Source organism: Ovis canadensis, chromosome 3 (assembly GCF_042477335.2).
Source record: "Ovis canadensis isolate MfBH-ARS-UI-01 breed Bighorn chromosome 3, ARS-UI_OviCan_v2, whole genome shotgun sequence".
NCBI lineage: Eukaryota > Metazoa > Chordata > Mammalia > Artiodactyla > Bovidae > Ovis > Ovis canadensis.
Genome location: NC_091247.1, coordinates 117,171,324 through 117,190,013, shown reverse-complemented (window position 1 = coordinate 117,190,013; position 18,690 = coordinate 117,171,324). Strand labels below are relative to the sequence as shown.

The window sequence follows — 18,690 nt, the reverse complement described above, 5'->3', positions numbered from 1 at the left end:
CAGATTTCTAAGGAAGTTAAATGACGTATATTGTGACTGATTTACAACTGTACTGTTATTAAGTTGCCATCCTTTGAAATGTCTCTCTATGAAGAGGCAACAGTCAACATTTTGGTGACTGGGTTTCCATAGACTTTCTTATCGCACAGGAGCATATACGCATACAGACAGTTTTACATAAATAGATTCATATGCCTGCTGTCTTATCATGGACGTCTATTTTTTAAAGCCTTTTTGCCTACTTCGTTTTTCTTTTCTAATCGCCTTCATCCCTAAAGTAGCCAGCCTTGAAAGTTTAATGTATATCCTTCCAAATCTTTTCTCATTGTATAATCACATACACACACACATAATTATTATTATGTGCAGAATATAGAACAGAACCAAGTATTTAAAACAATGTCTGCAGCATTATACTCAATATTTATTAAATGAATGGTTTGCTTCCTAAAAGTGGGATAATTACATGCATGTATATATAATTATTATAATAATTATTCCATATATATAATTATCCCATCTTTCTGTATCTGGCATTTATCCTTCAAAGCCTCTAGGTAATCTCTCCGTATAGATTTAATTAATTCTTATGAATGGTTGCATAATAGCTCACAGTTATGAAGACAACACTTCATATAACAATATATTTAACTATATCCCTAATTGATAGTCAAGATGAATTTACTTTTTTGTTACTATAAAAAATAACAGCTAACACCTGTTGTGTTCCACAGACAAAGCATTTTTTTGCAAGCACTTTTTATGTATAAAGTCATTAAATTAAGATTATTCTCTCCATTACAGGAAACTGAACAGAAGTAGATTGAGAAACTTTGCTAAGGCTGTATAGCCAGTAGATGGCAAACTAGTCAGTGTGGCTCCAAGGAGCCTTTCACGGAACTGGTTCTATACAGAGCAGCTGTCAGCACAATTGTACTCGCCTCCTAATGGAATGGTGCCTGGTTTCTAGTTGACAGTTTCCTAGGAGTGGAAGAATGTGTCTATTTCATATTGATAGCTTGCTTTGCAAAAAGAGTGTAACAGTTTTCATTTCCATCAAAACAATATATGAGAGTGCTCTTTTCTTCAAGAGGTTATCATTTAAAAATATTACACATGTATTTTTAACCAATGTGAAGGGTGAAACGTGTGATTTCATTGTTATGTCTCTGTGCTTTTCAAACAGCAGTAAGGTTGAGTGTGATATGTTTATCAGCCACTCGGATTTGCTCTACTGTAAACTGTTGTATGAGGGTTCTCCAGAGACACAGACTATATAATTACTTAGGTGATTATGGAGGCCTAGAAGGTCCAAAATGTGGGCTTTGGGGCAGGGTGGGCCAGCAGGCTGGAACAGGTGATGCTGCGGTCCAAGTCCAAAGACTCTGAGGCTGAAGACCCAGCCCTCCTTCCAACACATTTGCAACAACCCTTTGGGTATGGTGGCCTTTCAGGAGCTATTAAAATTCAGACTGCCTGGACATGAAGTCTAGCTCTTCACTTATTAGTGCTTTGAGTTCCTTAAAGTACGGCTCTCAAAACCCTGCTTCATAGAGCCTCTGGGAAACCTTCTCACTCTGTAACTTTCACTTGTTATTTATTCTATTTTAGGGACTGTCTTTTTTTTTTTCAATAGTTAGGAATATATGAAATTGTTGCTGAAACTTGGCCTCTGTTCATTGGTTCCAAACAGAAAAGCAGAGAGAGTTTGGGTGAAGTAAAGAGTAGCTTTTATTGCTTTGCCAGGCGAAGGGGGCCACAGCGGGCTGATGCCCTCAGTACTGTGTGAGCCACCCTGGAGGGAGTAGGGAGCACTTTCTCAGTGTTTACCGAGCAGGGCGTGACCTGCTCCTGGACAATTCTGGGACTGGCTGGCATCAAGGTAACGTTTCAAGCATCATCAACCTCCTTGTTCCAACCAGTGTAAAGGCTCTACGTTCCTGTGGTCAGCAGTTTTCATTTAGAGGGGGTCTGCTTCCTGCAAAAACAACTTAGGAATGTGGATCCGGCCTTTATATCTTTCAGGGACCTGTGAGCCATGGTGAGTCCTTACGTGGCAGGATTATAGCCTAAACTGTAGCCAGTTTTCTAGCCCAACAGCTTTTCTTTGTTTTGACATCTTCACATTTCCCAATCATTAACTTGTGAGCCGGTTTACTTTGGAAGACAGGACACAGGGGCTTGTTTAAAGATCAGTGCCTGTCATTTAGAAGACACACAAGATTAAAGCAGAAATCTTTACATAATCAAGTCTTTTGATCTTCTGTCCCCAAGTAATTGATTTATACCTATACCTTATAAACGAGTATCTTTTATAGAAGATACAGGAGGCCGGAAGTCCGATAAATGTTCCCCATTTCATTAATGTGAGAAATCCAACTTGTCAAATGCTTTCTCTATTTGTGCTGCAGATAAATTTAAAAATGGATAGCAATAAGACAGTTTAACCAAAGAAGTATCATCTTTGTCGTGTGTAAGAACTTTTAGGTTCCTAGCAGTATAGAGTCATAGAAAGGACATCGTGACATCAGCCAGGTATACCGTGTTGGGGTAGACGGGCGTTCGTCATTTTCCCAGCCTCTCAGCAGTAGAGAATCCGCCTACTAATACAGAAGTCCTCCCCCACGCCCCACCACCATCAACCCCCACGCCCCCCAGCCCCTGCCATTGGATCAGTGGTTCCAGAAGATCTCCTGGAGAAAGAAATGGGTAACCCATTCCAGTATTCTTGCCTGGAAAATCCCACGCACAGAGAAGCCTGCCAGGCTACAATCCATGGGGTCACAAAGAGTTGGACTTAGCAGACTGAACAGGCTAGGTGAAAAACTTTAGAATTGTCACTTAATTACTGTATCTCTGCTTAGAAATGCCAGGACCCTAGACAGTAACCATCAGAAACAATGACTTTGAAAACTTATTAATATTGTCCAAAAAAAAAAAAAAATCAACCTTAGCTTTGCTTTAACTTCGTCTTTGTTTCAAGGATTAGAAATAATGTTAAATAAATACCCTCCGACAAAAGTCTCACAATAAATGGTATCTATTACTGTCACGGCTCATATATTCTCATATCTGTACCACCTCCCAAAGCCTAGCACATATTGAAGTGAAGTGAAGTCGCTCAGTCGTGTCCGACTCTTTGAGACCCCATAGACTGCAGCCTACCAGGCTCCTCCGTCCCTGGGATTCTCCAGGCAGGAATACTGGAGTGGGGTGCCATTTCCTTCTCCAGGAGATCTTCCCAACTAAGGGATCGAACCTGGGTCTCCCGTATTGCAGGCAGACGCTTTACCATCTGAGCCACCAGGGAAGTCTCATATGAATATTTACCGAATGAGTGACAGCACTGAGATTCAGGTTGCACTCTAGCTAAAGCTTGGAGTCTTGCTTTTCGCGTTAGACCCCGAGTGCATGAGAAAACGAAGGATAAAAACCTTCTCCGACTTGCTGCCAGTGCTAAACTATTTTATTCCCAACACGCACTAGAACTCCGTAGTTAACCGCGCCAGGTCAAAGCAGTCTCCAGCTCTCCTTTGGCTACGCCGGAGCAGAGCAGAAGTTTATGCAAATACGCGGGCTCTAGCGTGCGCACGCGCAGAGACTGCGCAGAGCTCTTCTGAGTTCGGTGGAACTCAATTTGAGTACGCGGATTACAGCCGGGAGGATTTACGGAGGTTTCACTTCCGGTAGTACCGGAAGCAGCTTGAAGATGGCGTCCTCTAAGCAGAATGGGCCGACTGTAGCGTCGGGGAAAAGTGAGCTTCGTTCCGCGAAGCCGACGTCGGAGAACCGAGGTGAGATTGTCTAAAAACCGAAGCCTGGAGTTTGTGGATTTTGAGTTGTTTGTTTGTTTTGCTTTCGCTGGGTAGGCACGTGTAACGCCGCCTTGGGCTTGTTCTGTGAGTTTGTGTACCTGTGATTGCCGATTTGGGGGGTTGTTGACCAGACTTGAGGACTGACCGGCCTGTATGGTGCCAGCCACGTGTTCCTAATTTATTGCTTCTGCTGAAAGCCTCCAAAGTAGAGATGTTGCTGAATGCGTGTTCTGTAAAAATATGAGGATTAAGAAATTGAGGAGGGCGCTTCAGGGCCTTAAACTCGCGGCGGTGTTTGGAAATCGTTGGCAGAATGAGGGGTGAGGTGGGAGAAAGTGGTGGTTATGCACATCCGTGAACGAGTGGTAGTGATAATGAAGGCTAAGACAGCAGTAGTGATAGGAGGAGGTAACCGGCGTGCCCTTAGCCTCGATTTGTCAGCCATTGAAAGAATTTCGGAACGTTTGTTGTTACTCCTACTTCTCCGGTTGCTGAAGTTATCAGCCAACCCAGCGCCTACTCTTTCAACTGCGTTGTTTTTAAATTGCTGTCTTGCTTTGCTCTCGCGCTCTTGTTTTATCCAAGTGTGGTAGACAGAAATAGCCTGGGGCCTGCTCAGCCAGACTTGCTGGAAGTATTAAAAACCTCAAACTTCGATTCTATAGGCGTTAGAGATTTAAAGTGTTTTGTTGTTTTAATTAAGGATATGGCAGAGGCCGGTGCATATGCAGCTTACAGCTTAAAGAATAAAACCAACAGGTGAAAAGCAGCTCGTCAGAGCGTTAAGAAGAATAGAGCATTACCAACCATATCTCCAAAACCCCCCACGTGCACCTCTCAGATCATTCTTTTACTTTAGGGACTTAAAGTAACCATTCTGAATCATGTTGAGTATTCCGTTTCCTTTCTTCATAATCTATACTATGCCCAAAATGTTTTAATTTTGTCGGGTTTTGAATTTTACATGAATGAAAAAGGATTGTAGGTATTTTTTTGTATCTTTGTTGTTATTCAGTTAGGGCAATACTTGTAGCTGTAATTTACTCTTTTTGCTACGGTATGATGTTCCCTTGTGTGAATACACGCTAATGTATATTTTCATTTTAATGTTGCTGGACATTTGGATTGTTCCCATTGTTATTATAAGCATCTTTATACATTTCTCCTGGTTAACATATTCTGGAGGTTCTCTGTTTATGTACATTACATGAGATTGGAATCTTTGTATTGTAGGGTAGAGCATGTGCAAATAATAATATATACTTCCAGAAGTAGTAGGAGCACTAACACTTGACTGTTACCTGAATTTTAAATTTGTTGTTTTGTTAAGTATGAAATGATATTGTGGTTTTAATTCAAACTATCCTGATTGCTAATGAGATTATACGCCTTTACATATGTTTGGGGTTTATTTGTTGTTCTTGTATTGTGGAACTAAACTTTATCTCCTTAGCCAGGTGTTTTTCTTTTTCTTTTCTTTTTTTTTAATTCACAACCAACGAGTGGTTTAAATTGGTAGGATCTTGGTCAGATAGGTTTTTGTGGTGGTTTAGTCGCTAAGTCGTGTCCAACTCTTCCGACCCCACAGACTGTAGCCTGCCAAGCTCCTCTGTCCATGGGATTCTCCAGGCAAGAATACTGGAGTGGGTTGCCATTTCCTTCTCCGGGGCATGTTCCTGATGCCAGGGATCAAGACTGCAGGCATATTCTTTACCAACTGAGCTAGGAGGGAAGCCCAGATACGCATTTTAAGTAGTCAGTATTGCAGAATTTTAGGATTTTTTTCAGGATATTGAGGAATAAATGGTAAATGAAGACTAATTCTCTGTGACTTGAGCCCTAAATAACAAAGTGGGTGTGAGTAAAAGAAACAGAAAGCAAATATATCTGACTGGGATGGCTACAATGGACCATACAGACCTGCTTCTTAAACTTCAGTATGCACAAGAATCTTCTCATGACACCATTCAGACAGATTTCTGGGCTTCATCTCAGAGGCTCACATTTAATAGGTCTGGATGGAACGCAAGAATTGCATTTCTGGCAAACTCCCAATTTATGCCTGTGCTGCAGGCCCATGGATCAGACCTTTGTGTAACAGTGAGTTAAAATATATCTGTTGGATTTAAGAGGTTGTTAAATCCAGGACCAGGAGTTTTAATAAGTGATATAGGAGACAATTTATGGACAATTTTAATGAGAGGAGACCTAGACTGAGTCAGCTTCATATTCCCTTACGCAAGTCACTTGAGCGTTTTGAATGGAATATCTTTTCTAAAGTGGAAATAATCATACCAGTTCTTCCTTTCATAGTTTTGGTGAGAGTATATGGAAGGAAGTCACCTGAAAGCTCTAAAACCCTATAGTAGTGAATATTAACTGAAAGTACACGCTGGAATCAGTTTTTGAAAATTTTGTGCATACACACATACAAATATATATACATAGGCTCCACTTCAGTTGAGTCTGAAATGTTACTTTATTTAAAATAGTAATGTAAACCAAATAGTCTTTGGATCCTCAACTCTAAAATAGTGTAATGCCGTAGAAGTTTGTGAGTATCCACTGTGTGCCAGGTATATGCCAGTAACTGTGGACCCAAGGAGCAGAGTCCCTGCCCTCAAGGAACTTTGTCTGTGATGTGACTGGAACACATACTACAGATAATTCTAATACAGTATGTTGATAATGACAGAGGCATGTTCTTGGACTGTTGAATAATATAAAAAGCAGGGAAGAAGGAAATGCATGAGAGTATTGGGAAACTTGTGCATGTATGCGTACAAGTGTTCAAAAAACGTCAAAAGACGTTAAATCTGATGTGTAGATTTTCCCTCCTCTGTAGATGAATCTGAACTCCTCACTGTTCCGGATGGTTGGAAGGAGCCAGCTTTCTCCAAAGAGGACAATCCCAGAGGACTCCTGGAGGAGAGCAGTTTTGCAACTTTGTTTCCGAAATACAGAGAGGCTTACTTGAAAGAGTGCTGGCCGTTGGTACAGAAAGCCTTGAATGAACATGTATGCATGTTTTCTGTATTGCTCTGAGATTGTTATTGCTTGTATCTTTTAAGTAAGTGAATGTGTGATGATGGATTTCTATGTAAAGGTGCTAGCATAGCTGTTTAATTTGATGCGTTTGGTATTTTAAACACACTAGATAAGCATTATCCTTACTGTTCATTTGTTCTTAGTTTTGTGAATAACAGATTACTTGGCAAAATTCACATGCTTTTACATTTTTAGGGGATTTAAATTTGTAGGGGTGTCTGAACCTCACTTGGAAGCTCCAGATTTCAGAGTGTCTGCTCTCTGCTGTGATGATTGCCGTCCACCTGTGCGGTTTTGAGCTGAGGCATGCTCCTGGCATTGTTTAACATCTTATTGTAAACGAAAGACGATGGATGTGAGCGACTTTCCTGTTTGTTGTTCCTGCCGTGCTCCTAGAGCAGTGTATTTGATTTTATTTTTCAAACTGGATTGAGACCCCTTAGAGAATCAGGAAGTCAATTTAATGGCCATAGTGAACCTTAGGGAAAAAAAAAAAATCACATGTGGTAAGGATAAGGATCATTTTATGAAGCGTTTGGTTTGTCTCTGTGTGTTTGTGTACACACTAGGTTGTTATTGAAAACCTGTTTCTCAGCTGTGGGACTGCTCTAGAGTCATTTGTGCCCACCAGGCATGAGGGTGGTTAGCAAACCAGGCCGTATTTTAGAGCTGTCTACATCTGGGATTAGACCCAATTTGTTTCTGTGTGTGTGTGTGTGTGTGTGTGTGTGTTTAAACTGATAGACACCTAACCTTATGTTTAATTGTTCATCATTCATTGTATTGAAATATTCTTGAGGTCATGCTCACAAGTTAGAAAATAGCATTTTAATTTGCTTTGTTGAAGTCTGGTTCTTTTGAAAGTTAATGCATAGATTCTTTAGTTACTGCTTTTATTTTTAAACCTATGACAGTTTGTTTTTACTTTGTATTTAGCTAATGTTGTTGTTGTTGTTTAGTTGCTCAGTTGTGTCCATGGACTGCAGCCCACCAGGCTTCTCTGTCCATGAGATTTCCCAGGCAAGAATACTGAAGTGAGTTGCCATTTCCTTCTCCTGGGGATCTTCCCACCCCAGAGATCGAACCTGCGTCTCTTGCATCTCCTGTATTGATGGGCAGATTCTTCACTGCCAAGCCACCAGGGGAGAGTTTGAAAGGGAAAGTCTATTTTCACTCTAGGGGGAAGATTTTAGATTAGAGCAACATCTAGCCAGGGTAGCGAAATTACAAGCTTTACATTTTTACCTTTAAGTCTTAAGTATGACCTCATTTTGATTGATGTGTTTTTTTAGACTGGAGGTAATATTTATTCCAGTAAGTGTAAATTATCCTAAAGCCAACTATAAATGTTTTCAATTACCTGAGTTTCTTATATTCTTTGAAATCTAAACGTAATCAAGTATCCCTTATTTACATTAACTTTCCAGCTTCTTCAAGGAGAGAGTTAAAGGATTTTGAGATATCTTAATGGCACAGAAATTAATAGTTAGGCTAGGACAGGCTCTGTAATCATCTAAAATTGAATTCATCTTCAGATAACTGTTGTTCGCTCCTTTTGTAGCATGTTAATGCAACCCTGGACCTGATTGAGGGCAGCATGACTGTCTGTACTACAAAGAAGACATTCGATCCATACATCATCATTAGGGCCAGAGACCTAATCAAACTGTTAGCCAGGAGTGTTTCGTTTGAACAGGTAACTTTAGAATTAAATTTAGACTTTGCTTTATGTGCAGCAACATTAGAGACAACATATATCACTGCCGCCACCCCCCTCCCCACTAAAACGTTTTCATTTTTGTGCTTTAATTTCTTGGCTTGGAAAACATTTGTACTTGTAAAGAATGTTGATGAGCTATTTTCTTCATTTTCCCAAAAGGCAGTACGAATTCTTCAGGATGATGTTGCATGTGACATCATTAAAATAGGTTCTTTAGTAAGAAATAAAGAAAGATTTGTAAAAAGAAGACAACGGCTTATTGGTCCCAAAGGATCTACTTTGAAGGTACTTTTTATTAGTGAAAAAGTATGTCTTCCTCTGTTGTTAGTTTTTCAGTGTACTGAAGTGCAACTTTTTGCTCTTTTGATATAGGCATTGGAACTCTTGACAAACTGTTACATTATGGTTCAGGGAAACACGGTTTCAGCCATTGGACCTTTTAGTGGCTTGAAAGAGGTGAGATTTATGCTCTTAAATTAGTTTTAGCAGAGAATAAATGAAAGAATATGGGTATACTATAATAGTTCATTGGACAATGTATTGTTTCGTAATTTAAGTAAATTGTGCTTTGTTTGATTTTCATTAGTAAATTCTTCATGTAATTTGAGGGAATAGCCACTGCTGAACCTTAACATATCATGGCCAACTTTTGGTAACCACAGAGAGATTCATTTCTGAATTCATCATTACTTCCCCTACTACAGGTTTTAAGTGGGTATTTTAAGATCTCAGTCTGTAGCAAACATTAGAAGACACATGGGTTTGAATGACTGGAGAACTGAGCAGATCTGTTCTTCGCAGTAACAGCCAGTAGAGGTCAGGCCCAGAAGACTTCTTTTAAGATGTATTTTCTTTGAGTTTTAATATGTTAATGTTTCGTGAATATTAGTTTGTCACATGTTATGAGAAAATCTATAGAGCACATACTGTTTCTGTAAGCTCCTTTTGAGGCTTTTGTTGTGTGTATCTGGCTGTGAGCTCTTCCTTTCCAGGGCCTTTAATAATACTTCTTCTGGACCTCTTTCTCATAAGTATCTGCTTTTTTCACATGGCGCAACAACAACTTAGGCGTTTTGAGTATTTCATAGTTTTGTGGAGTCTAAGTATATTATTTAATTCTTACAACAGATCCTTAAGGTGGTTTTATTTCAAATGTATTACAGAATTCAAAAGCTGAAGTCAGGAGGAAAATTAAGTGACTTTCCTCTATGAAGTCCCAGCATTTGCTCACATATTTTCTAACTCTAAGTCCAGCTGTCTTTCCCTAAATTGCACAGCTCCAGACTGTTGTGTTAATTCTGCGTATCACTTTTTTAGCAGTAGAATTGAGAGACTTCATTGTATCCAAGTGAGGTTAACTATTATGAAAGATCCAGAAGCCACTCAGAACAGTTGAAGGGACTACTATATCCAATTTCGTAGCCATTGCCTGGTTCGTAGGTTATTTTGCAACATATTAATCCTCTTCTACCTAGTTCACTAAAATCTTCATTATAAATAACTGATTCATTTTTCTTTGCAAATTTCAGGTTCGGAAAGTAGTCCTAGACACTATGAAGAATATTCATCCAATTTACAATATTAAAGTGAGTGTTCATTGTTCATTAGCATAACAGTGGTTATCAAATTGTTTTTAGCTACAGAAACTTTTCTTGAAAATAAATCTTTTATGAAAGTCTAATATACAAAACAGATAAAGCAGAACTATTTGGGTAGAGTGAAGCCCACTCAGCACTATCCCAGTCCTACAGTTCCTTCTTTGAAAGCTTAGGTCTCTGAGGAGTATTGTGTGAAAGAAAGCTGTTGAAGGGAGCTCTGTAATGTAGTGATTCAGTTCTGATACAAATAAAATATGCTTCACGGAATTTGTTGTGAGTGAGTAAGTGAGGTCGCTCAGTCATGTCCGACTCTGCGACCCCGTGGACTGTAGCCCATCAGGCTCCTCTGTCCAGGGGATTCTCCAGGCAAGAATACTGGAGTGGGTTGCCATTTGTTGTAGAGGGTACCAATTCAGTTTTCTCAGGCTAAGGAGCCCACAGACGGTATTTAAAAGTGTGATCTTTTAGAATTCTGCCATTTTCTGTAAGTCTGGAATAATTCAGATTGCATTAAAACTTGTTTTGGAATTTAACACTCAAATTATAGGCTCATTGAGAGAGATGTTATATCCCTGTATGCATAACATTCAATGATTGTTTTTGGAGACATAACCATGGTATGTGATGTTTTGTGATGGATATTTGTTAAACAGTCCTTGAATTTGATGAATTTGAAAAGTCACTCTTAGATTGGGGTGAAAAAATGATTTTGCGTTTCATTGGGACATTAAAGAGAGCATGTCTTGGATCTGATGCCTACTTTGCATCCTGTGATGTTTCAGTGTCGATAAAATTCAGGTGGAGTTGGCTGAAATGTGAAAACGCTGGTTTCATTGATCATGAGAAACTTTAGTTTTTTCTTTCCCTATAATAATGATATTTCATGTGCTACTGAAAGCTTCCTGCTTGTAGGAAACTTCACTAAGCACTGTCTCTGTATAATTAAGTTGAATTTCAGAGGTTTTAATGAAAAACTGAGTCTTATTTTTCATCTCTATTTTAATGATTCTCTTTCTTAATCTAAATTTCTAATGGTTTTCTGATACTTGGTTAGTTATGCATATTTGAGATTATATGCTTTTTCTTTACAGAATTGATTTAATCCTACTGAAGCAGCTAAGAGTTGTTCCTTTTAATTTTATTGTTTGTAGGAACATTGTTTATAATGTCTTAGGTTGAGAAACATGTCACTTCTAAAATTAAAGTGTTTACTTTGTTCGTATATTACCATGACCCAAGACCTTAATGATTAAACGAGAGCTGGCGAAAGACTCTGAGTTAAGATCACAAAGTTGGGAAAGGTTTTTGCCACAGTTCAAGCACAAAAATGTGAATAAACGCAAGGAACCAAAGAAGAAAACTGTTAAGAAAGAGTATACACCATTCCCACCACCACAGCCAGAAAGTCAGGTCAGTATTAAATGTTAAATTTTGTTACATGAGAGGGAAACCATTTTAATCTGTTTTGTCAGAAACTTTGAGGGTGTTTTAGGTGGAATTTCTGTGGGTGTTTGGGTGTGTAGAGATGCAAGAATCTGAAGGTAAGTGTAGATATACTAATTTTGAACTAACTATGGAGGTGGGGAGTGGAAGCTTCATGCTGTGAGAGTAAAATGACATCAAGGTGGTTGAGGTTGGCTGTGTATCTATGCCTGTAGCCGCTGAATGTTCCACGGTTAAAAAATGTCAGTGACGCAGCCGTGAGTGCTTCCAGTTCTGCTTTAGCCTCATTCATGTGACATGTGCTATATATTTTGCTCTGGATTTGAAATCTTAACTTCCAGTATCTGTCCTTTTTTTTTTTTTAAAGATACGAATGCCTCCCATTTTGTCAGCTGTCTTCTGGCGTAATTTCTTCTCTCTTGCCTGTCGCTGTTTCCTTTCGTACTCCCTTGTTCTGTCACACCTGTCTGACAGAGCAGCCCTGAGACTTGCATCAGTCCTAAAACTTGACCTCTTTCCCCATAGTGTGGCTACTAAACAAAGCTGAAGAAAGTCCTCTCTTTGGATCATATTCCTTAAAAGCCCGCGTTGCCAGCCTCAGATGGGCGCAGCAGTATTCTCTGGCGGCTTTGTGTCCTCGTAATTCTTCTGGCACTCTTCCCCTCCCAGTAGATGACGTTGCTTTTTACCCCTCACATATTTGAGATGACCAGGCAAGAGCTCTTTCAGCTTGCTCTTGGCTCACATTTTTTCCCCATCTGCATCAGTCCATTCTTTGCTTGTGCTTTGAGTTCTTTCTTCACCTGTCTGCTGGAGGATACTTTCTTCATTATTCCCTCCCTTGGCTGTATGTTGAAGTTTTTCCTTTAACCCTTTTTTTTTCCTTTATACTATCTTGTCTTTCCCACAGCCCTGTGTTTGCAGTTTTCAGGGAAGGTTTGATGAAAGGTCAGAGGTGAAAAAGTAATGATGATCATCATAGTGAAAAAAAAAAGCTGTAAGTGTTGGATCTTGAGCTCTACATTGGAAAATAAAGTGAAGCCAGAAAGAAAGTGTTAGTTGGGGAAAAGTAGTGAGTGACTCAGGCGGTAAAGCATGCTTCTGTAACACCTGGTGTACTCCATGTAGCCCTGTCCTGTACTCACTAGTTGTCTTACCTTCCTCTTCTATGACTGTAAGCTTCTTGAATCAGCAGTGTCTCGTTTGACTTAACTTTGCCACTTATTTGCTATGTTCAGTTGCCCAGTTGGGTCTGACTCTTTGTGACCCCATGGACTGCAGTACGCCACTCTTCCCTGTCCATCACCAGCTCCTGAAGCATGCTCAAACTCATATCCATCGAGTTGGTGATACCATCCAACCATCTCATCCTCTGTCGTCCCCTTCTCCTCTTGCCTTCAGTCTCTCCCAGCATCAGGGTCTTTTCCAGTGAGTCAGTGCTTTGCATCAGGTGGCCAAAGGATTGGAACTTCAGTTTCAGCATCAGTCCTTCCAATGAATATTCAAGACTGATTTCCTCTAGGATGGACTGGTTTGATCTCCTTGCAGTCCAACGGACTCTCGAGTAACACCACAGTTCAAAAGCATCAATCATTTGGCACTCGGCTTTCTTTATGGTCCAGCTCTCATATCCATGCATGACTACTGGAAAAACCATAGCTTTGACTAGACAGACTTGTTGACAAAGTAATGTTTCTGCTTTTTAACATGCTGTCTAGGTTTGTCATAGCTTTTTTCCCAAGGAGTAAGCGTCTTTTAATTTCATGGCTGCAGTCACCATCTGCAATGATTTTGGAGCCAAGAAAATCAAGTCTGTCACTGTTTCCATTGTTTCCCATCTGTGTGCCATGAAGTGATGGGACTGGATGCCATGATCTTAGTTTTATGAATGTTGAGTTTTAAGCCAGATTTTTCACCTCTCTCTCACTTTCATCAAGAGGCTCTTCAGTTCCTCTTCGCTTTCTGCCATAAGCGTGGTGTCATCTGCATGTCTGAGGTTATGTTAATTAGCATAATTTCACACATTTGTGCCCCCAGTTTCTTTCGACATAAAATGAGGATGATGATCATACCTATCTCAAAGAATTGTCTGAGAATTTGAGAATTAAGCAAGTTAGTCATTGTAGAGAGCTTAGTAATAGTTTAGAGCGTTGCCTTAGATAGATCAATTGTATGTTTACTATTTAATGACTGAGTTGTTACTTGCTCTAATTAGTATTCAGTCGCTACATCCTGACAGTTCTTGCTTTTCATTTTGTATGATGAACAAAATGAAACTTTAAAACAAAACAGAACAGGGTTTTATCTCCTTTTTTCTGTTCCTTTTATAAAGTGTTACCTGGCTCTCGTCACTCTTCTCAGGAAGCTTCAGTCATTTCTAAATCACGTCCCACCTCCCTTACCTGTCATTCATGTTTCTTCACGTCCCAAACTCTTTCCAAGTGTCTTTCCTCACTTTTTTGAGTCATTGACCTTCCGCCTCCCCTGAAGCAGTCGGTTGAGTATTCCATGGACACCTCACCTACTTTCCTACCTACGTGCTTTTGTGTATGTGTATCCTTGTCAGCTTAGAATACGTTTCCTTCTTCTTAGGCAACTACCTTACGTAAGAGTTTTGACCCTACTGTCTTTACCTCAAGGTCACTGTGAATTTCTTAGGAATTGACTTCCCATCTACATGATTTCTAAAGTAATTGTAAATACTCATCTCAACAGGTTGATAAAGAATTGGCTAGTGGTGAATACTTTTTGAAGGCAAGTCAAAAGAAGAGACAGCAAATGGAAGCAATAAAGGTAAGACTGTGTCCAGCCTGCAACATTAATTGCAAAGTGCATAGATGCTTTGGATTCTTACTCAACTGTGAAAACTTTGTTAACCATGTAGGCTAAACAAGCAGAAGCTCTTAGTAAGAGACAAGAGGAAAGAAACAAAGCTTTTATTCCACCTAAAGAAAAACCAGTTCACCTAAAGAAACCTAAGGAAGGTAATGCTGTTTTCTAAGTCTTGTTATGATGCTGAAGTCTGTTAGAGGAAAAGTAAACCCGTAGTGAATTTGTTGCATCTCGGAGTTCATGTTAAGAAATAACCACATCTTTCATCAGTTCTCTCAGCATTTCATTACTCACAAATCCTCGGGACGGGGTGACTAAGATAACCCATAATTTAGTACCAGCTCATCGGGAAGATCCCCTGGAGAAGGAAATGGCAACCCGCTCCAGTATTCTTGCCTGGAGAATCCCATGGACGGAGGAGCCTGGTGGGCTACAGGGTCACAAAGAGTCGGACACGACTGAGCGACTTCACTTTGACTTTCACTGTCTATTTGAGAGCATCCCAGATTGACAGTTGCTTCCTGATCTCTGCTGTGCTAAGGAAGGACTCTTTGTTTTCAAAGACAGAAACCAGAGCAGTGAATCCTCTGTAGAAATAGAGTGGGGAGATCCCTGAGCTCTGCTGTCATGCCCCTTAAAGAGCTTATCACATTCATACTTCTTTACTTGTATAATCTGTGGCTTAAAACTTGATGCTTGTATTGTTAACATGGATTTCTCATCACTTTGGGTTAAAACAACACCAGCAAAATAGCAGGAATATCTTTCTTAGAGGCTCTTAAAAAGACACTCGGAAAAAATATCATCATTCCTGGCCTTGTTTTGACCTACCTTCTCTTTTACATTTTCTTTTCCCCTAGTAACCTTTGTACTCTTCTGTAAAGTAACTCTCCGAAGTAGTCAGTGAGGGGAGGGAGGTCACCAGTATTATAAAGTTCCAGTATTGTACATCACCTATTGGTCTAAGCCGGATGTAACATTACTATTTTGTTAATATATATCAGTGTTAACAACTTAAAAAATAGTGTATTCTACTTCTTAGACCATTGGTTATATAAAAGTTAAAAATATCATAAGCATCATAATTTTTAGTCTGTAGAGTCGGTCAGTTACGTACTCTCAAGGCGTTCACATAGTTTAATCTCACTTTAATACTGAGCCAAGTGTAGCTGTTCCATTGTAGTGGAGACTTGAAGTCTGCTCTCAAGTGGCTGGGGTGTTTGTATGCTGACATTTTATCTTGTGGTTCTTTTATGTCCTGAATACTGTTCTTTAAATGATAAGAAAAAGTTGCCATTTTTCGCTGCTGCTTTTCTTTATTTTGTTCAAACTTTTCGTGTTAACTGCATGGTTTGATTCTGTTAGGACCTCCAGACACTCTCAGATTATTGTCTTTATTACCAAAATCCTGCTAAATGAAATAATACTAGTCATTCGTTGAACTAATATTTGGAAAACTAAGTTTTTAAAAGAGTACTGTAAAGTTCTAGAATATGGAAATGAATATAAATAATAATTTCAAACAATTTAAGGACAAAAATGTAATTTCAACATAGTTGAATCCAGTAATCGGTTCCGATAGTTAAAGGGCAATGTCATTTTCATGTAGATTCTTATTAGCCTGTTTAAGTACTTTGTCTTCTCCTAGTTTGAAGAAATTTCTAACTTTCCTTTTAGCAGGTATTTTGTATTTTATAATATGACCTTTCAATTACAATAGTACTCTGAAATTATTCATATTTCTGTAATCTTTGTTTTATTTGGTAAAATCTAAAGAATTACGTGTATTGTTTTTTAATTTATTTAGCTTCTACTGAAACTAAGATTGATGTGGCTGCCCTCAAGGAAAAGGTTAAGAAAGCAAAGAATAAGAAACTGGGAGCTCTTACAGCTGAAGAAGTTAAGCTTAAAATGGAAGCAGATGAAAAGAAAAAGAAGAAAAAGTAACACAAACTCTGAACTAAAATTTATTAAGCTATCTCCTTTTGTAAAGGATTTTGAAATACTGTAGTTGGCAACATTAGTTGCCTTATCCATGAGAAGTAATACCCTGATCACTTTTTTCTGAGTTTGTGCTTTATTACAGTGTTAATATAAACAACTGTTCTTTATGAATTATTGTATTGTCCATATGTTTTTTGAAAAATTTCATACAAGAGAGTGGTATATATGTGTTTATATGCATTGTATCTAATCTGTTCCAGGCAGGTTTTACCTAAGCATGATTTTAGGGGTAGTTTTCAAGGTTGTTTAGACTTTAAATGTCGGAGAAGGCGATGGTACCCCACTCCTGTACTCCTGCCTGGAAAATCCCATGGATGGAGGAGCCTGGTGGGCTGCAGTCCATGGGGTTGCAAGGAGTCGGACACAACTGAGCGACTTACCTTTCACTTTTCACTTTCATGCATTAGAGAAGGAAATGGCAACCCACTCCAGTGTTCTTGCCTGGAGAATCCCAGGGATGGCGGAGCCTGGTGGACTGCCGTCTATGGGGTCGCCCAGAGTCGGACACGACTGAAGTGACTTAGCAGCAGACTTTAAATATTATCATGTCCTAGCATTTGGTTTTGAGGAAGTGCTTTAATGTAATCTCATTTACATTTTGTTCCAAAATTAATTCATAATCCAAAAAAGCAAGGCCTTTTAAATTAATTCCCTTAATTACTATTCCAGTATGTCTGAGGAAGTAGTAAGCCATAAGATATCAAATTGCCAGAGAACGTGGAAAACCAGATACGTAGAGTTGGAGCAGCATGCACCAGGTTATTTAGAAGTGTTTTTACTCATGAGGGCCGGTGCGGTGTCTCAGACTCACCTAAATCTAGTTTTGCCAGTTTACATATTTAGAAGCTGAGGCGCACGGGGGATAGAGCTTACTCATTGCAAGTCACAGCTGTGGGAGCTTGGAAACAGTGCTGCTTCTTAAAAAGTGGAATGTAAACGTGAACCATTTCTTCTTTTGAGTAAGGGTTTGCTGCAAATCAGAAATACCCCCAGTAGTTACTGAAACAAAAAACACCATGTTTGAATTAGGGTTTTTTTTCCTCCTTGGATTGTATTATTTCCAAGTAAATAAATGAGGATATTTGCCCTTGGCCCAAATGATAATTATAACACTCAGTATTAGGATTGGTGGAGTAATTAAGAGAAAAAGAGACGTGTATCTGTCACGTGGAAATATCGGCCGGTCTGGAATAGGATAACCTGTGAAACAGACATGAAATATACTCATTAATGTTGTTCCCCATAATGCAATAACACAGCTCACATAGATCTTAAACGGTTTAAGGTCTATATACATACGTGTCACTTTGTCTCGTTGTGGGTTAGCTGTAAAATCAGAAGAAAGAAAACAAGAATTAAAGAGTAGGGACTGGTGAGGCTTTTCTTTTTAAGAGCCAAGTCTCTTAATTATAGCCATTTACTGGTGCTTTGGCTTTACTGCAGTGATTTTCAAAGGTAAATTATTCAAGTTTTTTTGTACTTACTGTAATAACATGATATTTTTAAATCATCTTGTTTATATAAAACTTTTTATATACCACTACTATAAATGGAAACTCATTTTACATAAGCAGATAAAATAAATGTAATAAAAATAAGACATTGCAATTAAAAATAAGTATTAGTAATAATCAGTGTGGGCAATTTGTTAAATATTTTCCTGAAAATTAAGTTTCTCCCTGAGAAGAAGAATCCTATAATCAGTAGTAAAGAGTGTCCTCTGACCTGTTCTAGTCTGTCATTAACTTATTAATAGGGCGTTTGGCTATCAAAAGTCGTAACTATTCCTCTCCACTTGACATTCCAAGACCTGGGGGAAAAAATCCACATCTGCCACAGTCTTCTGATATGTTTTATGAATGGTTAAACACCTTTTCTACACTGGTTCCAGGCCAGCTGCAGCTGGACTCCTGTGGTGGAATCCTCTGCCTGCTCGTGAGCGTCTCTGGCCAGCATGCCTGTGACTGGGCATTGTCTGTGGTGAACTGCCATCGAAGCTTCCGCTGCTTTAACCTTTCTTGGTATGCACTTCCATGAAATCAAGGTGTGATGTGCTACTTAAATTTTTTCTTACATATATATTTGAAATGTTAAACATCCAACTCTTGAATAGTGAAACAGATATCCTCCACGCACAGGCACTAGCTCAGATCAGCTTGTGTACATTGGTATTCCCAGTGCATTTTGCAAAACCATCCTAATTTGGCCTGCATTGGTATTTACGAAAAGG

At 39.1% G+C, this 18,690-nt stretch overlaps 2 protein-coding genes across 5 annotated transcripts in view; one reads left to right on the top strand and one right to left on the bottom strand.

Annotated features, from left to right (window-relative positions):
• Positions 1 to 3,549: 3,549 nt before the first annotated feature.
• Positions 3,550 to 18,091, top strand: KRR1 (KRR1 small subunit processome component homolog). Its single transcript, XM_069584029.1, has 10 exons — positions 3,550 to 3,794; positions 6,661 to 6,833; positions 8,425 to 8,559; positions 8,743 to 8,868; positions 8,956 to 9,039; positions 10,113 to 10,169; positions 11,421 to 11,591; positions 14,340 to 14,417; positions 14,509 to 14,608; positions 16,264 to 18,091. The coding sequence occupies exons 1-10, from the start codon at positions 3,710 to 3,712 to the stop codon at positions 16,401 to 16,403; spliced, it is 1,149 nt and encodes a 382-aa protein (XP_069440130.1). The 5' UTR covers positions 3,550 to 3,709; the 3' UTR covers positions 16,404 to 18,091.
• GLIPR1 (GLI pathogenesis related 1) overlaps positions 17,017 to 18,690 on the bottom strand; it is a 57,169-nt gene continuing 55,495 nt past the window's right edge. For 2 of the 4 annotated variants that reach the window (XM_069584033.1, XM_069584032.1), the window contains 2 exons: positions 17,760 to 17,786; positions 17,017 to 17,660 (listed from right to left, as the gene is read on the bottom strand). In XM_069584033.1, the coding sequence (XP_069440134.1) occupies positions 17,515 to 17,660; positions 17,760 to 17,786 (173 nt within the window). In that variant the 3' untranslated portion in view covers positions 17,017 to 17,514. Of the gene's footprint in view, positions 17,787 to 18,690 lie in introns of all 4 variants that reach the window. The other 2 variants (XM_069584031.1, XM_069584030.1) reach the window with 1 other exon arrangement.